This window comes from Thunnus maccoyii, chromosome 14 (genome assembly GCF_910596095.1).
Source record: "Thunnus maccoyii chromosome 14, fThuMac1.1, whole genome shotgun sequence".
Lineage (NCBI taxonomy): Eukaryota > Metazoa > Chordata > Actinopteri > Scombriformes > Scombridae > Thunnus > Thunnus maccoyii.
In genome coordinates this window covers 3955312-3976618 of record NC_056546.1, presented here as the reverse complement: position 1 = coordinate 3976618, position 21307 = coordinate 3955312, and the positions used below count along the sequence as shown (strand labels likewise).

Below are 21307 nucleotides of genomic sequence, written 5' to 3'. Positions count from 1 at the left end.
GAGGAGGTTGGGTTAGATGATTGGGGAAGCTTAACACCATAGACACGGTTTGAGTCCCGTCTGCCTCAGTCAACATTGGTTAATTTTAACCTTTAAAGCAATATTTGCCTTAACTTAACCAGACCTACCCATACAGGTGACAGATCAGAAAACACGCCTTAATTTTTAGGACAGCACTTCTTATTATTGCTTTGGGTTCTTAGAGATTTGTTGATGACTGACTGACAAACTGTTGCCAACTGAGCAAACATATACTGCCCTGTCTGTGTTCGATGACTGCTTACAACTGACTTTGTAATACTACTTCTATACAGATGAAAGAGGCAGACAGAGAGGGGAGGAGACTACAAAACATGTCTGATTCACAGCAGATGTCAAGGTGGCTGTACTTGTTATGATGTTCAGCTGTTCAACCTTGAGTGGTTGTTTGGTTTAGATAATGGCTTTCTATTCCCCTTTAAAGGGTTTGAGGCAAGTGCTTAACCTCTATTCCTGGACTTATGGTACTCGGGAAGTGTTCTGTGTCAGGGCTGCTGCTCTCTGAAGCAGACAAGCAGTCCTGCACATGGATGGAATAAATCCAGCCTGTTGTACTCTGTTCTGACCAGTGGCGAACCGTGACGATTAGAGCTGGACCTTCAGCTCGGCCAAAAACACACACACACACACCTAAAAAGCAGCAACAGGGCAAAGGATTTTGCGAGGGATGAACGACTGTAACACTTTAACTAACCATGACATGAGGTAAAGAAGAGTAGGCATAATAATAATTTTAACCTCAGGCGTCTTCTCTATACCTACTCTATGTAAACAAGTCAAAAAACAGAGATCATTTAAAATGAACAACATACAAAGATAAAAACTGGAAATATAAAACCGGCCACCCAGAATATATATTATTCTTGTCAATGTGACAAAGTGACTCAGTGGGCTGTTAAAAATTGCGAGGGTCAGTTTTTTTCATAAAATGAAATTCATTGATGTAAACATGCAATAGCCTCAGGAAGACTAAATAACAACAACATAAGGCGACTGTTTCAAAATCAAAGAATACATCTATTAATCAGAGCAATCACAAAATCAGCAGGGGGAGGTGCGTAGAAACAGCTGTTTGCGGCTTGCAGCTCTCTCTCTCTCAAACAAACTCAACTACAAACAGTCATGTGTGCCGTTATTCCTCATGTACAAATGAAAGAAAAATACATTTGTCTCCAAACTTATTTGGTCTGCTGCTTAGAGCTTTGATAAATGCACTGCTATTTGCATATAGGTTTCCAGGTGGACTGGCTGACAGGACACTAATCCTCGCTTAGCATGATGCTAACAACATATTAATACAATGGGAAATCCCATAGAATAATGGCAAAGCTGGACAGACTGCATTTTTCTATCAATCTTTTACATTGTGTTGACTCCCAGTACACATTTTAATCTGCCTTTCTGCACAGCCTGAACCTGCAAATTTCATGCAGTCTTTGAGTCTTTAAACATCCCTCTGTGCATCAAAAATAACGTCAACATGTTTTTACAGGTGTTTTTAATAGTTTTGTATTATCAGAATGAAGAAAAAGGGGCCTTTTTGTCTCATCCGGCTTGAGGGGGCGTGTCGGAGGCTTGTTTGTTGACATTAGCTGGGAGGCTACCAGTGTTACACTGTATGGAACAGAGGCAAAGTAAACAGGCAGGGTGTCCCACACAGGGATTTTGAAGAGTAACGACCAAACCAGCATCTAACGGGTCCAAAGTTACATTTGCAGGTATATTGTCATCCTGTTTAATGTGCTGCAGCTGCTCATTAGCTATCTAGCTGCTCCTCTGTGAATGTTTGGTGGCTCATTCAACAAGCTAAGGTGCAGGACAAGATGTGTTCATGTTTGTAAGTTAGATAAGAAGGAGACTTTAGCAGGAAAGCTAATGTGAGTTGTTGTTCAGGTCTGTGGCTCTTGTGTTGTGTAGCAGGATGCAATCAGGCTCAGTGTGACCGTCTGCTCTGCCAATGATAAAATGCTACAGTATCGCTTTATGCAAAGATTTAATTTGCTATATCCAAATAAGGACTCTACGCAGGCAGATGATAGAATGGTATTTCAAAAGTGGAGGGCGCCATCATGAAATCAAAGACTTTAAAATATAAATTTCTCCCTTTTGGGTTCAGATTTTTTCTCAAAGACAGAACAAGTGATTTACTGAGCAGATTTATGTATGCTGTAGTAGAATGAACTGCAAACTGCCCTCAAACTTGAGTATTACATTCCCCATGGAGATTTTAAAGCTTTATTATCTGATGTTTTTTATTTTTTATAAATTCCTTGTTTATTGTGTAGTTGTGTTGTTTCTGTCTGCTGACTGTGTTCTTGTCTTATGAATGTGTCTTGTTGTCAGGCCTCTCATGGAAAAGAGATCTTAATCTCAATGAGACTACCTGATTACATAAAGATTAAATTTAAAAAAAAAAGAGAGAGAGAGACATTTCTGAGCCTGATAATGATTACTAGAATTTAAAAAGGCAAAATTAATTCCATTTCACTTGAATCAATTCAATCAGTGGGTTCACTCGTGAGGGCAAAATAAATACACAAATCTTGATTCTTGGCTTCTTTCGCTCTCTTCGGTAATTCTTATTAAACTCAATTTTGTACAATCCCAAGATCAAAATGCCACATGGGAATAAATGTCACAGTGCAGAGAAAATGTGACCGACTAGCACCAGCACGTTCCCAGTTTGCTCACGCCAGCTACAGTATTTCACTTTATTTATTTATTTTCGCCCTATTTAGGGAAGACACAATACTGTATTTTTTTTTTTTTTTTTAGCATTCCATTTAATCTCCCTGCCATCAGCTGTCTGATAACTTTTCACCATCTCTTCACATCAAAAGAAATCCACAGGTGGTGCAGGATCTCAAACCTCTAAATCTGACAGCATCTCTTGCCTTGCATGTCATATTTGCAGATGAAGCTTTTTTTTTTTTATCAGCACCTTCCTTCCCATGACATTTAAGGCTAATATTACCTTCAACCACAACTGTGTCTCCTTTCCTCAAAGTACCAGGAAATGGATGGCTTTTAAATTCATAGTCTCGCTCTATGTGTGTGTGTATGTGTGTGAGAGAGTGAGAGAGAGAGAGAAAGGGTGTTGTGTGCATCCATGTGTGTGCGTCAGAGTGTGCTTGCTCTTATTCAAACAAAACTAGCCCCGTTTCATAGACAGCAGAAAAGATAATGTTGCATTAATGACAGAACACAATGTAGTCAAATACGTCTGAAAAAACACACACCACTTCAGCTGTGACCATAGTGATAAAGGAGCCACACACTTAAAGAGCCCTTAAAACCTGTCCATGAGTCTGACTGTACACATGTATACTATCTAAAGCCCTTCACAGTACTGGGCAGTAAAAGGGCATTGCATTGGTGCCATCTAGTGCCTTCAAATCTCAGTCCTGAGTCCGGCACACAGGGTAAATAAAACAAACCATCAGTGAACTGTAAAACTAAATCTTATCTAAAATGTTTTTTGATTATGTAGAGCTCTATCGTCTGTAACACCCGGAGGAAAACATGACTCACTTGAGATGATATCACAGGTTCAAACTTTAGTAGAGAAAGTTGCTCATGTTCTCAAATGATAGCTGGATTATTGCAGAACATTAAAATACCAAATATGATTTCTTTAACCAACTGCTGCGCCTCCTTAATTGGCAGATTTCTCTGAACTAAATTTCTGTGTAATTGTGCGTGTAAAAAGGAATGTAAATGGCATTTAAAGATAAAAGCTTCTGCAGAAGTGAACCCATGTTACAGGCCTCGATTGCATTCTTGACCTGAAGTTGTTTTTGTGATCAAAGGCATATTTGAAGTGACCAGTGCAATCTTTGGTATGACTCCTCTGATTGCTGTATCCTCTCGAGCCTCCCTCATTGAAACAATGACAGCCCCTCTCAAAGTAGAGGGCTATTGACATTGACAGGACTTGAACTCTTTTGATATAATATTAAAACTGATGATGGCAATTTATAGACTGTGTGTGTGTATTTGTGTGAGAGAGATGCAGAATAATGTGAGTATGTGCTTGTGTGCCACAAAACATCTGTTTTGACTACGGCACTTCTCCTTCATCTGCCCTTTAAAGGGAAAACCAGCAATTTGTTGCAAATGAGCTAAGTCAATGTGGTCCCTGCTAGCATCTGGAAACAGGAAGACAAAGTCCTGGACAGAAACACTTTCTTTATGCATCTATCTTCATTCAAAAGTAGGAAAATCTTTGGAAACAACAACAGCACAACATCCTTTTTTCATCATTATTTCTAGATATTTTAATGTGGGATTCATCTTCCAACTTGTCTTATAAATAAAAAAAACCCCACTATGCTTTATCTTAATGGCTCATTTGTATGCTTAAAACATCCTATGCTAACAATTTTGTGGTAATGGAAACTGTTTCCAAGGTCAAGGATGAACTTTCAGTCTCAATGATTGTCCTCTCTCAGAAGCAAAGGCAGAAGTCCGTGACATTGTTATTAGTGCCGCAAGAACTCTTAGGAAGGAGGTCGAGGTGGATTCTTGGGTTTCCAAAGAATGTGACTTAAATACCGGAGACTACAGTTTGTATCCTGTCTCCTTCCAACAGTAGATGACAGTTTCGCTAAGAAATCATCATCATAAAGGCAATTGTTCCCAAACTTAAAGTGGTTTAATTGCCTAAACTTAACCGAATCATAACCAGTGAGGTTTCACATCAAAGTCAGTCTGTTGACTGATGCTAGCCTTTACTGGAAGGTTCAGGGAATGCTTATTGTTCTCCACAGATATGAAACTATTGTAAAGTATCATCCTACTTTTATTCTGTCTCTTGACAGCGGAGTGAGGCTGAGTCACAGGCAGCACGTTGCCCTCTGACTGATCTGTCAAGCTGTATGAACTGTCCAGATGACGGATTTCAGTTGACTCTCTTGGATCTCAAGGGAAACTAAAATGCTAAAATTGCCAAGACAGTTTGCCTGCAGGGCTCCTCTGTGGGGAGGCTTCCGGTGCAGGCTCGGCTCTCAGGGAGCTCCGCTGTCAGCACAGGAAATGCTACCAAAATAAAGCAAAACGCACAACACGATACCTCCACTGTCAGGAAAAAAAAGACCACAGAAACTCTCTGCTGTCAGGAAAATACATGTTGCTGTTTAATGTGATTTTGTCAATAATATATATTAAATAATTCTGCTAACACAGTAACTTTATAGTATGAATTCTTCAAATGTATCTATACACATCTGTCAACATACCATGTGAAGTGACTCTACCAATAATAATTATAGGCTATCAACATAGCACTATTATTTAAATATTGAATGCACTGATTTATTTCAACAGAGCACATATTTATTGATTGATTCATAAACCAATATAGCCTATAGCTCATTGATTCAACAAACACTGCTTGCTTGAATCCTCTCTTCCACCCTCACAGACACACAAACACTTGCACTTTTATTTGCAATGTCTGAGTCATACTTTCTCTTTGCAGGCAGACGGACTGTTATAGACAGACTTTTCAATTGTGATCAGGTGAATTTCATATGAAAAGCTGACAATCGATAGCCTATTTAATAACACTGCTTTTGTTCATATTTACAACCTTCAAAGACTCAAGCCTATAGATAGATAGATCTATGGATATATAAGAAATCTGCCAAAACAAGCTTTATATTAATAAAGCATATATGGAAAAGTTTGCTTTGTGTATGTGAAATGGACTTAATGGACATAATACTGAAACTAGCCACTGTTGGTGTAATAGTTAGACTGACTAAATAAAATTTGATAATTACAGTGATTTACATTTACACAAACTGATAAACAGCACAACTAGTACAGAGCAAAACATCCAGACTCTATTTGATGTTTTAGATCATAATTTGCCTGTCACTGTTGTGTAGAGGAAGCTTCAAATAATAACCAGGTGTTGTTTAAACTGAACATTTTACTCACCAATATGATGCAGTTTTTACAGAAAAGAAAGAAAACGGTGGACTTTGGACGCAAATATCATCTATAGCTGTATGTTACTCAGAGGAATGTATTTTCAGTGTATTGTCCATAGTAATATTGTATAAATACCATTACCAGGTTTCCTATAAATCCTCACATTTTCTGTAAATATTGCTTGTAAGATACCGAGTGTGCTTGAGAAGACAGAGTCAGAGTTAACGCTGAGTCATGATGCTAAAGCTAATTCTGCTAACTTTGGGTGCAGTACAGTAACTCTGGATGAACACAGAGGCCACATAATACATTACACTATATTTTTAACATTTCGTTGATATAGCTACAATTAAAACAACTTAACATGAATCGCCTCATTTAGTTACTTTAAACCAAACAGGTTACAGTCACCACTATTTATGGCTCTTGAAAACAACCATTTGCATATCTCGTGTCCTGACAGCAGCTGCCCTGTGAGTGGAGCCTACGCCAGAAGCGTCCCCAGAGAGGAGACCTGCAGGCAGACCCCTCTCAAAATTGCTCATTTCCATTTTCTAACAATGTTAGTTTTGCCAAAATACAGCTAAATACACTGTTAGTATGACATACTATTGCCCTCCTTGAAGCTGCTAAGTTTCGAGGGGCTTTAATGCACAACTGTTTATGTTTCAACCATTACAGCTTCTATATGATATGAGTGTTTGGAACACAGTGGGTATATATATATATCAATAGTAGAGAGGTACATTATGCAGAGTGTTTGAAAAGTTTCTGTGAATGTTTTGATAGCCTTTTCCCACCATGAACACTTGCCACTGTTATCTGAAAAAGAGAAAACTATTTTTTTCTTACAGCAACCTCTTGGATGTTTGACACTCCAAAGATAAATTTGGGTTGCAGTATCTGTTTAGCCTTGCACTCGCGTTCCTGGGTACAGACATGCTAATCAAGGGACAGAGATCAGTACTGTATGAAGGGACAGACTTCAGCTGTGTGTGTGTGTATGTGTGTGCGTGACAGTCGATGTGAATGCCACGGAGGCGAGGGAGACTCAGGTGTAGCGGCAGCAGGATACTTACAATAACATGTTCCTCGGAGAGGGTTTCCAAGGTAACGGTTCTCTGAGTCACATCTGGAACGACACGGGAGAGGAGAGACAGATGGAGAGGGAGAGAAAGAAGAAGAAGAGAGAGAAAGAATACAAGGCATTAGCAGTCAACGCAGGCTTAGTTTTTACGAAGACAAATTTTTGTATTAGTGTAGTGTGGTTCAGTGTGTGTCAGGTGGGCCCTTGCTGCAGGTGTTGTCTTCACCCAGCTCTTTGCGAGGTGATTTCCCTCGACAGTCTTGTCTAGCCATAGCTGCTCTGTTTTACCCAGGGGCCCACAAACACACATAATTAGAGAGAACACCTTGAACTGTAGTGTGAGAGAGAACAACACAGTCTGGCGTAAAAGTGTATACATGCTTATTAAAAGCCTTATTAAAAGTGTATACATGCCTATTAAGATGTGTTTTCATACATCTGTAAATGTTTTTTTTTATCTGTGTATAATACAGGCTTTGCATCCCATTTAGTAAAAATCACAAAAACAACCATTAACTGTTTTGGAAACCATACTACTGTGTGTGTTTCAGATATTTTTTTTGTTTGTTTTCTTGTTTGAACCATTTAGGGTAGCCATTAGTTTCTATTTATGTCCATTATTTTCAATTATAATATGAAAAGCACTTGCATGAGTTATTTAATACTTCCAAGTCTGCATGAATTGTTCTCAAGGTTACATGAAGTAATGCCATGCAAAGCTTTCACGCCAATATGCACTTAAACTGCTAAACAACATTGTCATGTTGTAGTAGCTGATTATTGAAGAAGCTGACTAGCCTGAAACTGACGTTGGCACTGCTCTTTCTATGGATTATTGTCTGGTCGCTCATTCATGTGTCTATGTTTGTAAGTTAGATAAAGAAGAGGCAATAGCAGGATATGTGGGCTTTTGTTAACAGTGTGAATTTAGCAGGTTGCTTTCTGGCTGTTTAGACAGAAATCAGCCCTACGTTGAGGCTGGTTCAACTTTTTTTGGCAGACGACTCTGTGTTTTATACTAGAGCCCTTTGGGTTCACACCACCGCCGCTGCACTGCTGGACTACCCTCATTGAAATGAACAGGCAGGCTGCATTTTTTCACACACCAAACAAGAGTCAATGGCAGAATAAGCTGTTTGGCATTGGCAGAGAAGATTTGGCATATTTTTCCTGGGCGCAACCCACATACTCAGCTCTGCTGCTCATCCCACAAATGGATGTTCCTTACAAATGTGGCACCATTTAAAAAGGGAAATAAACAGGCTTTCCAACGGTATAAGATTTATTGCCAAGAAGCATTGTTACAACAAAGAAATAATCTACCAAACACAAATTTCCTTACTTTTTGTGCTATGTTTACATACACAGAGAAGATAGGGGGCATAATCATAAAACCAAAAAAAAAAACTAATTATACATTTCTCTTCTTTGGATTTTGATTTTGCTCCAAGGAGAGCACAGGACATGATTCATATATAAATCACATAGTAGTTAACCATGGGCACAACACTGACAGTTCACTGTCAAACTGGACACATTTTTGAAAACCCAAACAGTATGAAAAAATATATCTGACACTGACTGACATTACTGTCAAACAACAATCAGTCAGCTTTTTATTTGCATTACTTTTTTGACATTTTAGCCATTTAACTGACTCTCATTCATTGTGACCAGATAGAGGTTCGCAGTCTTTTAAAAGGCACACATTTGTTGATGGACAGTAATTGGCTGTGGTTGAAAGTTATGACCTTTAGTTTAAGGGAAAGTCTCTAATGACCAGCAAGTTCTGACACAAACACAACTAGATAAAAAAAAACAATTGATTTTTCCAGTAGAAATGTAAGGAATTTTTCAAAATACATACAGTAATGGGATTTGCATGGTTTTCACAGTGTCCTGGGGTCCAGGAATGTAAGGGCTCTTAATGATAATGTAAATATTAACACTCAGCAAAAGTAATTAAAGACAAACATCAGGGTTATGGGTTTTCTTTCTCTTTCTTTTTCTTTCAGTTATCACCAAGAAACAATATGTGCTTTTGAGGCCATTTAAGTGTCAAGATGGATGACGTGCACCTGGACTAGTTTGAGACCACAGATAGGAAAATTATTGCCTGACACTAGCGAACAAAAGCCAGAGAACTCCCACTGCAGGCCGAGGGGAAAAAGAAAAGACGACCGAATATAATTGTTATAGCAATGTCACTGCTTTTAACATGTCCTAGGAGTGCTATAAATCTCATTTTTCTTGTGTATGTGTGGAGGAGCTTAAGAGGGAAAACAAAAAGAGTGTTTATTGACATTGCAACAGCTTGACAAAATTTGGTATCGTGGCCATAAATAAAAAAAAAAAAGCAAACTTGCTGGTTATCAAAGCCATATGCAGCTCTTTGACATGCTTGACTAAATATGGATAAAAAAAACATCCTGTGCACTTCACAGTCCTCACACTGTTTCACAATATAACACAGGAGGGGAGGGAGGGAGGGTAGAGAGAGACAGAGCAAGGTAGATGGAGGCAAAAACAGAGAAAGCATTCAACAAAACTCATCCAGGAAAAGAATGATGGAGGAAAAAAAAAAAAGAGGAATAAATGAACAGGGACAAGAGGGCAGGTAGGGTTTACAGCCGGAGTGTTTGTGAATTTGCTTGTAGTGCTGCAGCAGGTCACAGAGCAGAGCTGAATACTGAATATTTCATTCTTCTATAAAACCCTGACCAAGGACGAGGTCTTAAACCGTGGCTGCCTCACAGAGCTTCCATCCTGAATCAGGAATTTAGAACAACGGTAAAACATATAAAGAGACTGCAAGATACTTTTGGGCTGATCATAGTGCATGACTGGTTTTGAGAGACCACTTGACTTATACAGAGATAGTTACAATAAACTGAGATATCTACTGAACATGACAGCTTATATATTATTTCATTTTGTCAGTGATTATTATATCATGGCTTTAATACAGGAACACTTACTAGGTATAAAAACAATGTCAGTTAGAAGACACATACTTAAAAGCTGAAATCAGTAACCTATTTTGGGTATTTTTGGCATCTGTATTACAGTCAAGTATAAAAATATCCACAGTTGAACCCAATTATGTAAGCAATCCATTTAGAAATGGAGTCAATGTGAAGTGAACAAACTACATGAGGTCAAAAATAAGAAACACAGTATGGACATCATGAGAAAACAAACACTCTTTATAGGTTTAGAGATGACGGCTAAACGATGAGGCTGGCAATATTCTTTCTTTATTTTTTTTTGTATTTTTAATAAACACTATGAGAAGATCTAAATCAACTATGAATTCATTCTACAGGTACTAACAAGTATCATCCTGATATATTCCTCTGTGCCATAGAGCTCCATAGTTGTCCAAAAACTATTAATAACACATGAATGAGCCACACTGTTGCACTTAGAGACATGTTCCTTCATTACTATGAACACACACACACACACACACAGTAGTTTAGTCTGAGTCAACACCGTCTTGCTGACGTAAATACTCACTGAAGCATCAAATGTGCATTAATCTGCTGCTGAAAATGCACAATTCTGCTTGAGTCATCAATTGCAAAAAAAAACAGTCCCTATTCCTCAACTGTTTTAGAAGGAAGGAAGGAAAGAAAGACGATGATTAAACTTATTAAACTGACAGTTTGGGATCCAGAGAAGAGACTTGTAGAGAGTTATCTCAAGAGGACTCTGTGACTTTAAAAGCTTTGGAGTTGCTCCCAACCGACGGCCACAAAGGAGCGTATTCAGGGCTTTTCAGCACAAAAAAGATTTATTGTGATAAATGTGATGTCATAAATTGCCCAGGGCTCTCTCTGGAGCCAAATATGATCTAAAAAAATATTTCTATCAGATATTATAATCACTGAGCTGTAATCATTTTTCCAAATATTATTCATAAAGTAGCTCTCCCTTCCCTCAGAGGAGGTTAGACATCAGGTTCAGCTGCTGATGAAGAAGCTGATAAGGATTCAGTGTTTGAGAATATTTCAGCAGGGTGGACACGCTGAACCTGGCCGACTCTGTTTCCTCACCACACAGACCTGATGCTAATATATTTACTATTGTGGGCTTAATCATCGTGATTGCCTCAAGTGGCACTGCATCAACTTTGCACTCAAGTAGTCTTCACAGCCACGCGCTGCAGGGAACTAAATTGAAGGGAGCTATCCTTTAATTTATGCTGTTTCATACTGTTCCTAAGGAAGAGCCACTTTCAAAGTTTTCTTTTAATGATGTCCTCAATTTTTCCTAAATATAGATGATGTGATGATGCTTTAGGTTTGTTATGGTCATGTTATTGGACATCTTTTTTCCCATGAGCCTCAGCAGATGTTGCTAAGAGACCAGTTAGAGCGAATCAGTAGCAAACACAAATCACTTTGTCATAAGTTTGACTGGGAACAAAACACCACATCGCTGTTGCTAAATTCATCCTAAATTCAATAACAAACTGATGAATTTATTTCCAGGTATCTTCTGCTCTCTGTGAGCAGCATAAGCAAAAGAATTACTCTTTGAAACTGGATATTTCTTACTGAAAAGAAACTATAAGTGTCGTATTGACCTTTCTCTTCAAATTATGTGTGCCATTAATTGTTTAATAATAAAAAAAAAGAATAAAAAAAACATGATTTTTGACGGAGTTGCTCATCTTTTATACTGATAATTCACCCAGCAGAGTTTCACGTCCAGGCTAGCCTTACTGAGAATCCACAAGCGAGATGTGAGCTGCAAATAGCTAGTATGCTAAAAAGCACACTTTGCTGTTAGTTAGCTAGCTTGAATACTCTTGTAAGTTAGTAATGTAGCTTTTATTCCATCTATAAAACAATACACACAGAACACACTGACAAATCATAACACACACACACACACACATACACACAAATGACCGAAGCAAAAGCAAGCTGGTCATGTAGCTAGCATGCTAGCTAGCTGCTGGTCATGGATGTATTATAAGAGTTAGATGCCGGACCAAAAATGGCGCCCACTCAATCCAATGACAGTTGCTCGACTGGCGCATACACCAAAAAAACATTTCTAGCTTCTGGGTTTGCCTCTGTGTTGTGCGCCCCACTGAATACACACAGTGATGATTCCCCCACTGGGCTCGCCTGCGAATTCCCGCTCAGACAGTAGATTTTACATTATGATGATGTCACTGATTTTTAAATGGCTTTTCTCGGCTCAAGGAAAATTTTACAAATATAAAACCTCCATGGATCAAAAATACATAATAGAAAGAGTCATAATTGACCTCGTTTGCAGATCGAGGTGTCCTGTCAACAGTTTTACAGACGTCTCTTTTACAATGGTGGTCTGTGGCGGAAATGCTTTTTAGGCCCCAGGGGGATTTTTCGTTGCAATACTGCGAGTGACCACTGGGAAAAATTGGCAGCAGAGCCCTACCCAGCTCTTATAATACATACATGCTGCTGGTACTGCCTAATTGCAACGGCATGCAAAGAACTTTCTCTTTGCAGCTTTCTAGTGTGACCCTGAGGTTGCTTCTGGCTGCTTCTGCTTCTTTTTTTTTTTTTACATGCGTTATGTGTTAAATCCAACATGTAGAACTATAACAAAGAGGGATAAGCAAACTTGCAGGAGGCTAAGTAGGTGGGTGAGTATGCACCATATTCACTCTCTTGGGGACATTTAAATCCTGGACACAGAGCTCCGACAAAAAGGGGACAGACACATAAGCTGCTTACAGTAGCCTAATGGGGACAAAATAAGGGCCACACAGGACTGACTGCCTCATCACTTAAAACACACACTGACTCAGCTACTCAAGCAAAGACGCACACATATACGAGTGACACATATTCTGCTCTGCTTGCTGTTCCTGTAAACCCCTGTGAAGATAAACAAACAGGAGACTGAAGGTCACAGTGATGTCGTTCCTGCTTGTGTGTGTTACTGTCATTTATTTTAGCAGTGTGCAGGCGTTTCAAATGTCGTCTACAGATGTTATAATGAAACCAAAGTACATTTTGTAAGACTGATAACTACAAACCGTATCTGTTTTTGCAGCGTTCAAAATGACAAACATTCATTAGCACAAACACTCTCTCCAAAGTCAAGTACAGTAAAAGATGCAAAGTAGCAGTCAATTAGTGGAGTTCTCTGCATTTGGAGAAGAGGCCAATTAAAGCCAAATCAAAACAATCAAACAATCAGACAAAGCAACAAGAAAGAAAACACAGAGGAATAAAGTGGAGATCTCTGTGTTTAAGAGAGGATAAAATAAATTAATAGATGAATAAATTAAATAGAATACTCACAGATGACTTAAATGAATACTGTTAGCACACTGAAACAGCAGAAGAACATCTCACGAGCGGTTTGTTTTTAACTGCTGCTCAGGTATAGAGCATATTTAAACAATCCTGACCTGTAACCTTCACGCTCTTCATGTCTGTGTAACAGCTGTTACCGTTCACACGTTCACAGAGGTCCTTTAAACATGCCCCGCGCTGGCTTTAGCTATGATACGATCTGCTGTAAGAGTCATTTTTACTCTGCTAGAGGCACAGCCTGAGGATGGTGACAGCCCGTCTACACTTCGGTTGAGAGTAAGATATCTTGAAAACTACTGACAAGATTGTCACTATCTTTGGTATGCATATCCATCGTTCCCAACATATGATCTTTAATGGCTTTGGCGACTGACTTTATGGTTACCATCAGGTCTGAATATCACCTCAATCAACACTTTGGTCCAAATTAGTTTAGCAAAATCTTGCCAAATTCCAACACGTGCACACAAAATATCCAAATTTAATGAGCAGCATTCACAAATTAAATTCCCTATAACATATGCGGCCACAAAAAAATTGTATCAGTGTCTTATGGTGTTTACAAGCTGTGAAAATAATTTGAGCTGCTGTGGAAGAGAAGAGAAGGAACATCTAGAGAAGACAGAAGTCGGAGCATGGTGGAATAGTCAGGAAACAATACGGTTGGGTATCGAATCACAATACTAGTCCTAAAAACTGCCAGGTACTGGAGGCTGCCATCAATAGTCAAAGGTCACATTTTTTGCCAATTTTAGACAAAATTTCTAGTACAGCTGTACTGTGTTTGGACACAATTTAAGAACTTTTGCTAATTGAAAAGAAAAGGTTTTGTAGGAAAAAAATGTTTTTTTATTTCTCAAAGTAAGACATTTAAAAAACGTCTCTGGAAACTCTGGTATCTTCTCAGTAATTGTATCCAAAAATGTCAAATGATATACAGCCCTAAATACTGATAAGACCTTGTGTTCTCACATTTTATAGGAAATGCAATTACATTTTTTATATCAACATATGAGGAAACATTTTAATGAACAACAGTGTTTTTAATTTGTTTTCTAGCAGCAACTAAAGCAGAATTCATGTTTTTATGGTCATGTTTAAACACTTAAAACACTTATTTAAATATTGTGGTTTTGGTTAAATATTAAAAAAGGCCAGAAGTGACTTTAACCACAGAGCAGGATGTTTACTTTGTAAGTATTTAACCAAAACCACAATCTTTCCCAATCCTTAATGAAAAAAACCATCAAACTACAGCTCGTGCAGTCTAACTAACAATCAAATAGTGAAGAGAAACAACAAGGACAGTCAGAAAGAGAGAAAAAGAACAGCGATTTATTTTCTGCTCAACATTAAATGTACAAAAGATGAAAGAAAAAACAAATGAGTCTGGGATGTAAAAAGGGAAGGATATATTCAGAAGCACAGACTCACGAGGATACACACACTCAAAGACAAAAAAAAAAAAAACCTGCTTTACCTAATGGCCCCATTATATCTGACTCTTAGCGGTTGTGACTTTGCACAGAAAATACACACACACACACACACACACACACACACACACACACACCAAGTATGCTTCCACACACCTGCTGTAACCTGAGGGCGCTCACCATCCGCCCCTGGGGGGGAAATTGCTCGTTCATAATCAAAACGACGAACAAATGGCCCTATACTTGGCACACCATTTTGGAGTGACTCAAGCAAAACAAACAGTGCTGTGACAGAGTGACATTTAGAGAGAGAGAGAGAGGGAGAGGGAGGGAGTAAATCAGAGGTGCAATGACTGCAGCGCACTGGCTTAGGGATGCACAAGTGAACACACACAAACCTACTATTTCTGCTTTCGGGCCTCTGTGGAGTCCCGACCAGAATAATGAAATACTGGTGGTGTGCTGAAAAAAGAAACATTACGCTCAAAAAGCCGAACGAACAGACGTACTGAGGCAACACATTCACTCACCCTCAACTGCAACTGGGTATCGCTCCTTTTTTTTGTTTTTTTCCCCCAATTAGACTGAATTGACGTTTCATTTTCCTTCATTATTCAGTCTGACATTGTGTTAGCTGCTCTCTGTTAGGGAGGGCGTTGTTGTTTTGCCTTAGTCAATCAGCGGTGATTAGCTATCCTTCCCGGTGGTAGCGGTTGCTAAGAGCGGTTAACGTAATGCTTTTTCATGTTAATTGAATAAATATGAAGAGTTGTTTCTGTAAATGTACTCACATCAATGTGTAGCTGTGTCAGCCTCCTGCATGCTTTTTATTACCATTTTTCTGGCTCTGGGTAATATAAGATATATCAGAATAATATTAGCATAATTCTGTTAAGAAATAACATCTATTAGCTACACCAGCTGCAGGGTCAGCTGACATTAGTGAATCTGTGGTTTGCTGTATTTAAGTTTATCGGATCAAAAGATGATCTAAATATTGAATACTCTGAATACATTCTTGTGGAGATAATGGTCCTCAAAAAGTTCAATACCCAGCCCTCCCCTCATGTAAGTCTGGCAAACACTATCATATAACACTATAATGCTAAAATAAAAGCATTATCATACTACAATAAAATGTAATTAGGATTCATGAACTGAGACTCTGAGATGGAAAAATGTTCAGTTGTGTTTGCATGTTCACAAAAGTATTCATGGCCTTGTGTAGACGCACATACTGTATGAAATGTATCCAACTACAGAAACACACTGATTGAAGTTGATGGTAAACATGCGGACGGAGACTTTTAGTGTTTGAGTCACGTTCATGTCAGGAGCTGAGCTGAGGTCTGCAACAGGCAGTAAGTGGTGAAGGTCAAAGATTAAATTAAGGGTTAAAAAAATGTACATAATGGGTGGCAGCTATGATTCAAGATGTGTGTGTGTGTGTGTGTGTGTGTGTGTGTGTGTGTGTGTGCGCAAGGCTTTAAAAAAACAATATCAATAAATCTTTATAAGGTATAAAAAAAGGTAGAGAAGCAACGTTAAGCAGGAAACTTTCAATCCACATGTCAAAGCATTATAAATTCATTTAGGGATGAAAATAATCCTGCAACTTTTATGAAGATGTTGCATTTTCACAACACAAAAGCCCAAAAAGGACAAAAAGAGGTTGATTTTTACCAAAAGCTTGCTCAGTTGATAATAAAATGCAAACTTTTTATGTGAATGTAGACATGAAATGAACTTCCAGATCCTGAAATGGTTATAAAAATAACTTCTATGTGATGTTCCATTAGATTCATCTGCTACCACTCACACAGATTACTGTCTCACCTTTGGCCAGTTGGAAGTTGTTCATTTTAAGCTCTGTCTGACTGTAGCTGTATGTTTTGGTGCATGTACTGTATGTGGGAACAGTAGACACAACATCTGAAAGTGCATTTGAGAGACATCTAATATCTGATATCTAATATCAGAGAAATGGAGAAAATAAAATACTTCCACCACATTTTACAACTATTTTTTACCACCAATAATAACAATGATTAAAGTGAAATTGGTTCAGTATTTTTCCCAGTGTTCAACTGTTCTGTAAGTGAAGGAAAAAAACATCAAAACAACAAAAAAATTAGCAGAAATAAAGTGAATTTTGTCTCCATTGAGGCAAAAACTAAGTTTATGAAACATCTACAGTTCACACACATTCTGTGGTACTGATAATCAATAATATATGAAACATAGTATAAACAAAGAGAACAAATTTATCTGATTGCTTCACTTGTCTTGACTCATACTGAATGTTCTTTTTGCTGTACAAGGAAAACCACACACACACACACAGAGTGTACTCTCTGCCTCTGTTTTCTAGCCTCGCCTGCTAGATTTATTGATGCAGCAATTTTCAGTCTGTCTCCATGGTGCGTTGGCCCGCCAAGCCATTTAGGATATAGTGCTGCAGCAGTCAAGTCTGGCTCTATATGGTGTCAAACAATTCAGCCAACTAACGTCAAACGCCTCACTAGCGCCTACCGAAGATCTGACCAACAATTTACATAGACTCACAACGGAGACGCAGGCATTACACATGTGTGATATATATAGGTGTCGCGCCGGCAGTGGTTGTTTCATATAGATGTGGAGTTAATACGAACAGAGCGTGTGCACGTAATGCACGCTACACCTGATCTAGTGCATCATATGCCACACTTACCTGTATATGTAACCTCATACGCATACATAGACCACATCAACACACTACACTGTACAGTTTTTACGCCTACACACCAACACACCCAACCTAGAATTTACATCAACAGAGCTCATTGTGCATGTATTAAAGTTTTTTCAAGCTGCAGCCAAGTCATATTCTCTGTCTGCAACTTGTGAAACATGTTACAAATGCTAAACAAATAACACAACATGTAAAATCATGAGATTTCAGCAGCACTCCGCACATAACTACAACCAGCCATCAAGTTTAAATACCAATATTGTTTTAAGGGAAGAAGATACTTTTAAACAACTTTAGTTTTTTGTCATTTCAATGCAATTTTTTCCATCTATGAAATTAAACAGATTTTTTCTTTTTTGCGAAGCTTGTCTTAGTTTTTACTCTTTCGAATAATCAACCATCTATGTAACTGGTCAGTACATATGTTTTTATCTTTCTTATTAATTATTATTATACACAACCTGAAATTGCTATATTTGTTCTGACTTATTTCATGAGTTTGCCTAATTTCATGATAAAAAAATAAGTAATATATTGTATGTGGGCCTATATTAATGGTGGCTGGCCTTAAAAAAGCACATCAACCCACACCCATGTTCAGGTTATTAAGAAAATTCACAAAAGTTTGGCTATGTTGCAAACTGGGCCTACTAGTATAGAAAAAACAGATGATATTAAGTATGATTATCGGTTATTTACCGTTAATAATTCAACTGATTAAAAATATATTAACTGATAATGCAGAAGACGAAGACGAGTGCAGTGTAACAGTCAGAAACTGTTCTGCAGATTTGCTGCAATATGCGTTTGCGCCACCAGGTGGAGTCTCTTAATTTTTCATGATTTAGTTACAGGTGTGTTTGGTGACCACCCGTAAGGGCCTTATAAACTGTGAAACAAACACACCTCCCTACCTTCCATGGAATAAAATAGTCATAGCGTGCCTTGATCTGCTCACTGTGACAGTCCTGTTGATGAACGCTGGAGGATAAAGTTGTTTGACAGCTGTGCAGGCTCATACTGACACTAAACTAGCATGTTGAACAGAAGCAGCTGCTCAGTTAATGCAGGCTGAGAGCTGAGTGTCAGACAGCAGGACTCTAATAACACATGCTCCCGCCAAACACACACATGATGAACTGTAATAGCAACACTCCCCTGCTCTGAGTGTAGATGCATTTTAGCGGTAGCAGTAAATGGACAGATAAAGTCGGAGTGACGGTATTGTTCGTCCCCGGGACATCCGTCCAGCTGAGGAGCTGTTTCAAACAGCTGAAATAACATTAGCTACAGTAAACACACATCACAGGAGTGCTGGTATGTGTTGGTAGGTGTTTGCTTACTATGTGAGGCAGCTGGATTCACGAGATCCCACGAACCACCAGTTTGGACCAATTGGCGTGCGATGAGAATTCTCACATGATCTTGTGAATCCAGCTGCCTCACAAGGTAAGACGGTGATAGACAGATGGTTCATCCAATCACCTGCCAGGTATTTTTTGTGCCTGCCCTTTAACAAATAGTTTCCAAGGACGACTTCTCAGATGGTTCTGTGTAAAAACCATCTGGTACGTCAAGTTAGTTTGCTGTAGCGCAACAAATGTATATGTGCTCCACTTACAATGAGTACCTATACGCACGCCTGATATCTTTTTCAGCTGGTGCAGTGTGTTGATATGGCGTTTGCTACAGCTCGCCAAAGTACACATTTACATGTATACACACACTTAAGCCATAGCAGGTACATGGTATTGTCTTATTGTCTTATTTATTTATTAGGACCATGCACATGTTACCATTTGATGTACTGTACCAGAGTTAGCTTATAGCTAATTTTCACCTGCAGTCCCTTACAATTAAAACATTATAACAGCACAACAACAAACAGTGCAAAGCAAAAAACACACAGGACACATAATACAAAATACAAAGCTACACACAATAGCACATCACATACACCCACAATGTCAACTAGAAATTAATAATGTAAGCTGGTCAAAATAAGAGCAAGATTATTTGCGTTCATGAGAAAATGAAATAAATGAAATAAAATGTAGAGTCAGAGGTTACAGAGCTGAGTAGCTTTTAGCAGACTTTTAATTTAGTTTTAGTTTTTTATTTTCATTCTACAGAGCTGATTGCTCAATTGCAGTGCGATGAAATGGTCTGGTACAATCTTGTATAGAGGATATTCTGGAGGATCTAATAGAACTTACTGAGCGAGTATAAAAAACACAAAGTCACGTAGTGGAGGAGGAGGCCAAACCATTTAAAATGTTATAAACTAGGCACAAATTTGAAAATAATCTAAAATTCTCAAAGCTCAGTAAATTGTATTTCTCCAGTACCCTACAGCGATGGAAGTGCATCAGCTTTTGGTCCAGAATTTTTAGAGTTTGTTTGTATAAAGACTCAAGAGGCTGTTTCTCCAGTCTGCCCCCAACATGTGATGCAATAAGACATATGATGAAGGTACTGTGCGTTAGTCGGCTGAATCATTTGACACTTCATATGGCACAGTAAGAGGAAAACACACACAACCTGTATACACACAAATATTTGTCTACATTTCTATCTTCCTGACGACCAAAAATTGATTTTAGAGTCAAATCCTGTTTCACTTGAACCTGTCCTGAAGCTTTTCTTAAACTGTTGAATAATTTAACATGACGTCAAACACCTAAATTCAACCCTTAATCCCAAAAAGAGCTCCAGAGCATGCAGAGACATCTTCTGGGTGGTTTTCTATATCTGGAGATCATTGTGCAGCTACAGCTCTCTGTAATGTGTGTGTTTCTTGCTTTTATCTTTAGATACCGTCTATATAATTTCATTGGTTCACCTAATAATTGAGGGCCAGCAAGATGGGGGTACGGTGTGTGTTCAACCTTAAAATAGAGAGCACTTGAGGCTGAAATATTTGTGCTGCTATAATGACCATTGCCAGCAAAAGTGTCAAAAGCATTTGGAGCCTTTGAATTACCTCTTCTACATTAAAGAGGCAGACACAAGAGTTTGTGAATGTCCGTTCATAGATGAGTGGCAACTAAATGGAAACCTGTAATAGTCCACACCCCCACAAGTGCTACTTATGGTCTAAGTAAGTGAGTCTGCTGTATTTCTGTATTTTTCTGCAAAATTTTACACGTTATCTTGCATTTGCCTTTCATGCTTTTTACACAATACTTCATATTTTATCACCTACTTCAGCATCCTTGTTCGTAGAGCAAATATTTGGTTCTATGAACAAGAGAAGAGTTATTAAATCCATTCTGTATACATACAAGACTCTTCTTCCAAGAAAACAACAGAATCAGTCGTTATGACATATGTTCATGTTCAAGTGACAAAGCCCTCTAGCAGTCGTGGTAATTATGATGAGAACAACAAAACATCTGATTTTCATGGGGAAGATCGCTGTTTATTTTCCCATTTAAACCACGACTCAACACTTTTTTTTTTAAACTTCAACCACAATCGTGCCTTAATCTTAACCATGTGGTTATTATTACAACCACAGCGATGAATGTAACATAACCTTAAGGTACTTATTTTAACTCAAACCATATTCTTTCCTTAAACCTAACCAAGCTATTTTTTTACCATAGTGTTGTCACTTCATAAAACACATCGACTGCTCAACAGTGATCTTTAACAGTCTTGGTTCAGACAAATGATGCTGTCGTGCTAATAACTGCTAACAGGGGCGTCAGATCAGAATGTCAGACATATTTTGTTGTTTAACTTG

At 38.4% G+C, this 21307-nt stretch overlaps 1 protein-coding gene across 3 annotated transcripts in view; it reads right to left on the bottom strand.

Annotated features, from left to right (window-relative positions):
• The window catches only part of atrnl1a (attractin-like 1a), a 320080-nt gene that overhangs the window by 169679 nt on the left and 129094 nt on the right, over window positions 1–21307 (bottom strand). For all 3 annotated transcript variants that reach the window (XM_042432657.1, XM_042432659.1, XM_042432658.1), the window contains one exon: window positions 7056–7108. In XM_042432657.1, the coding sequence (XP_042288591.1) occupies window positions 7056–7108 (53 nt within the window). The remainder of the gene's footprint in view (window positions 1–7055; window positions 7109–21307) is intronic.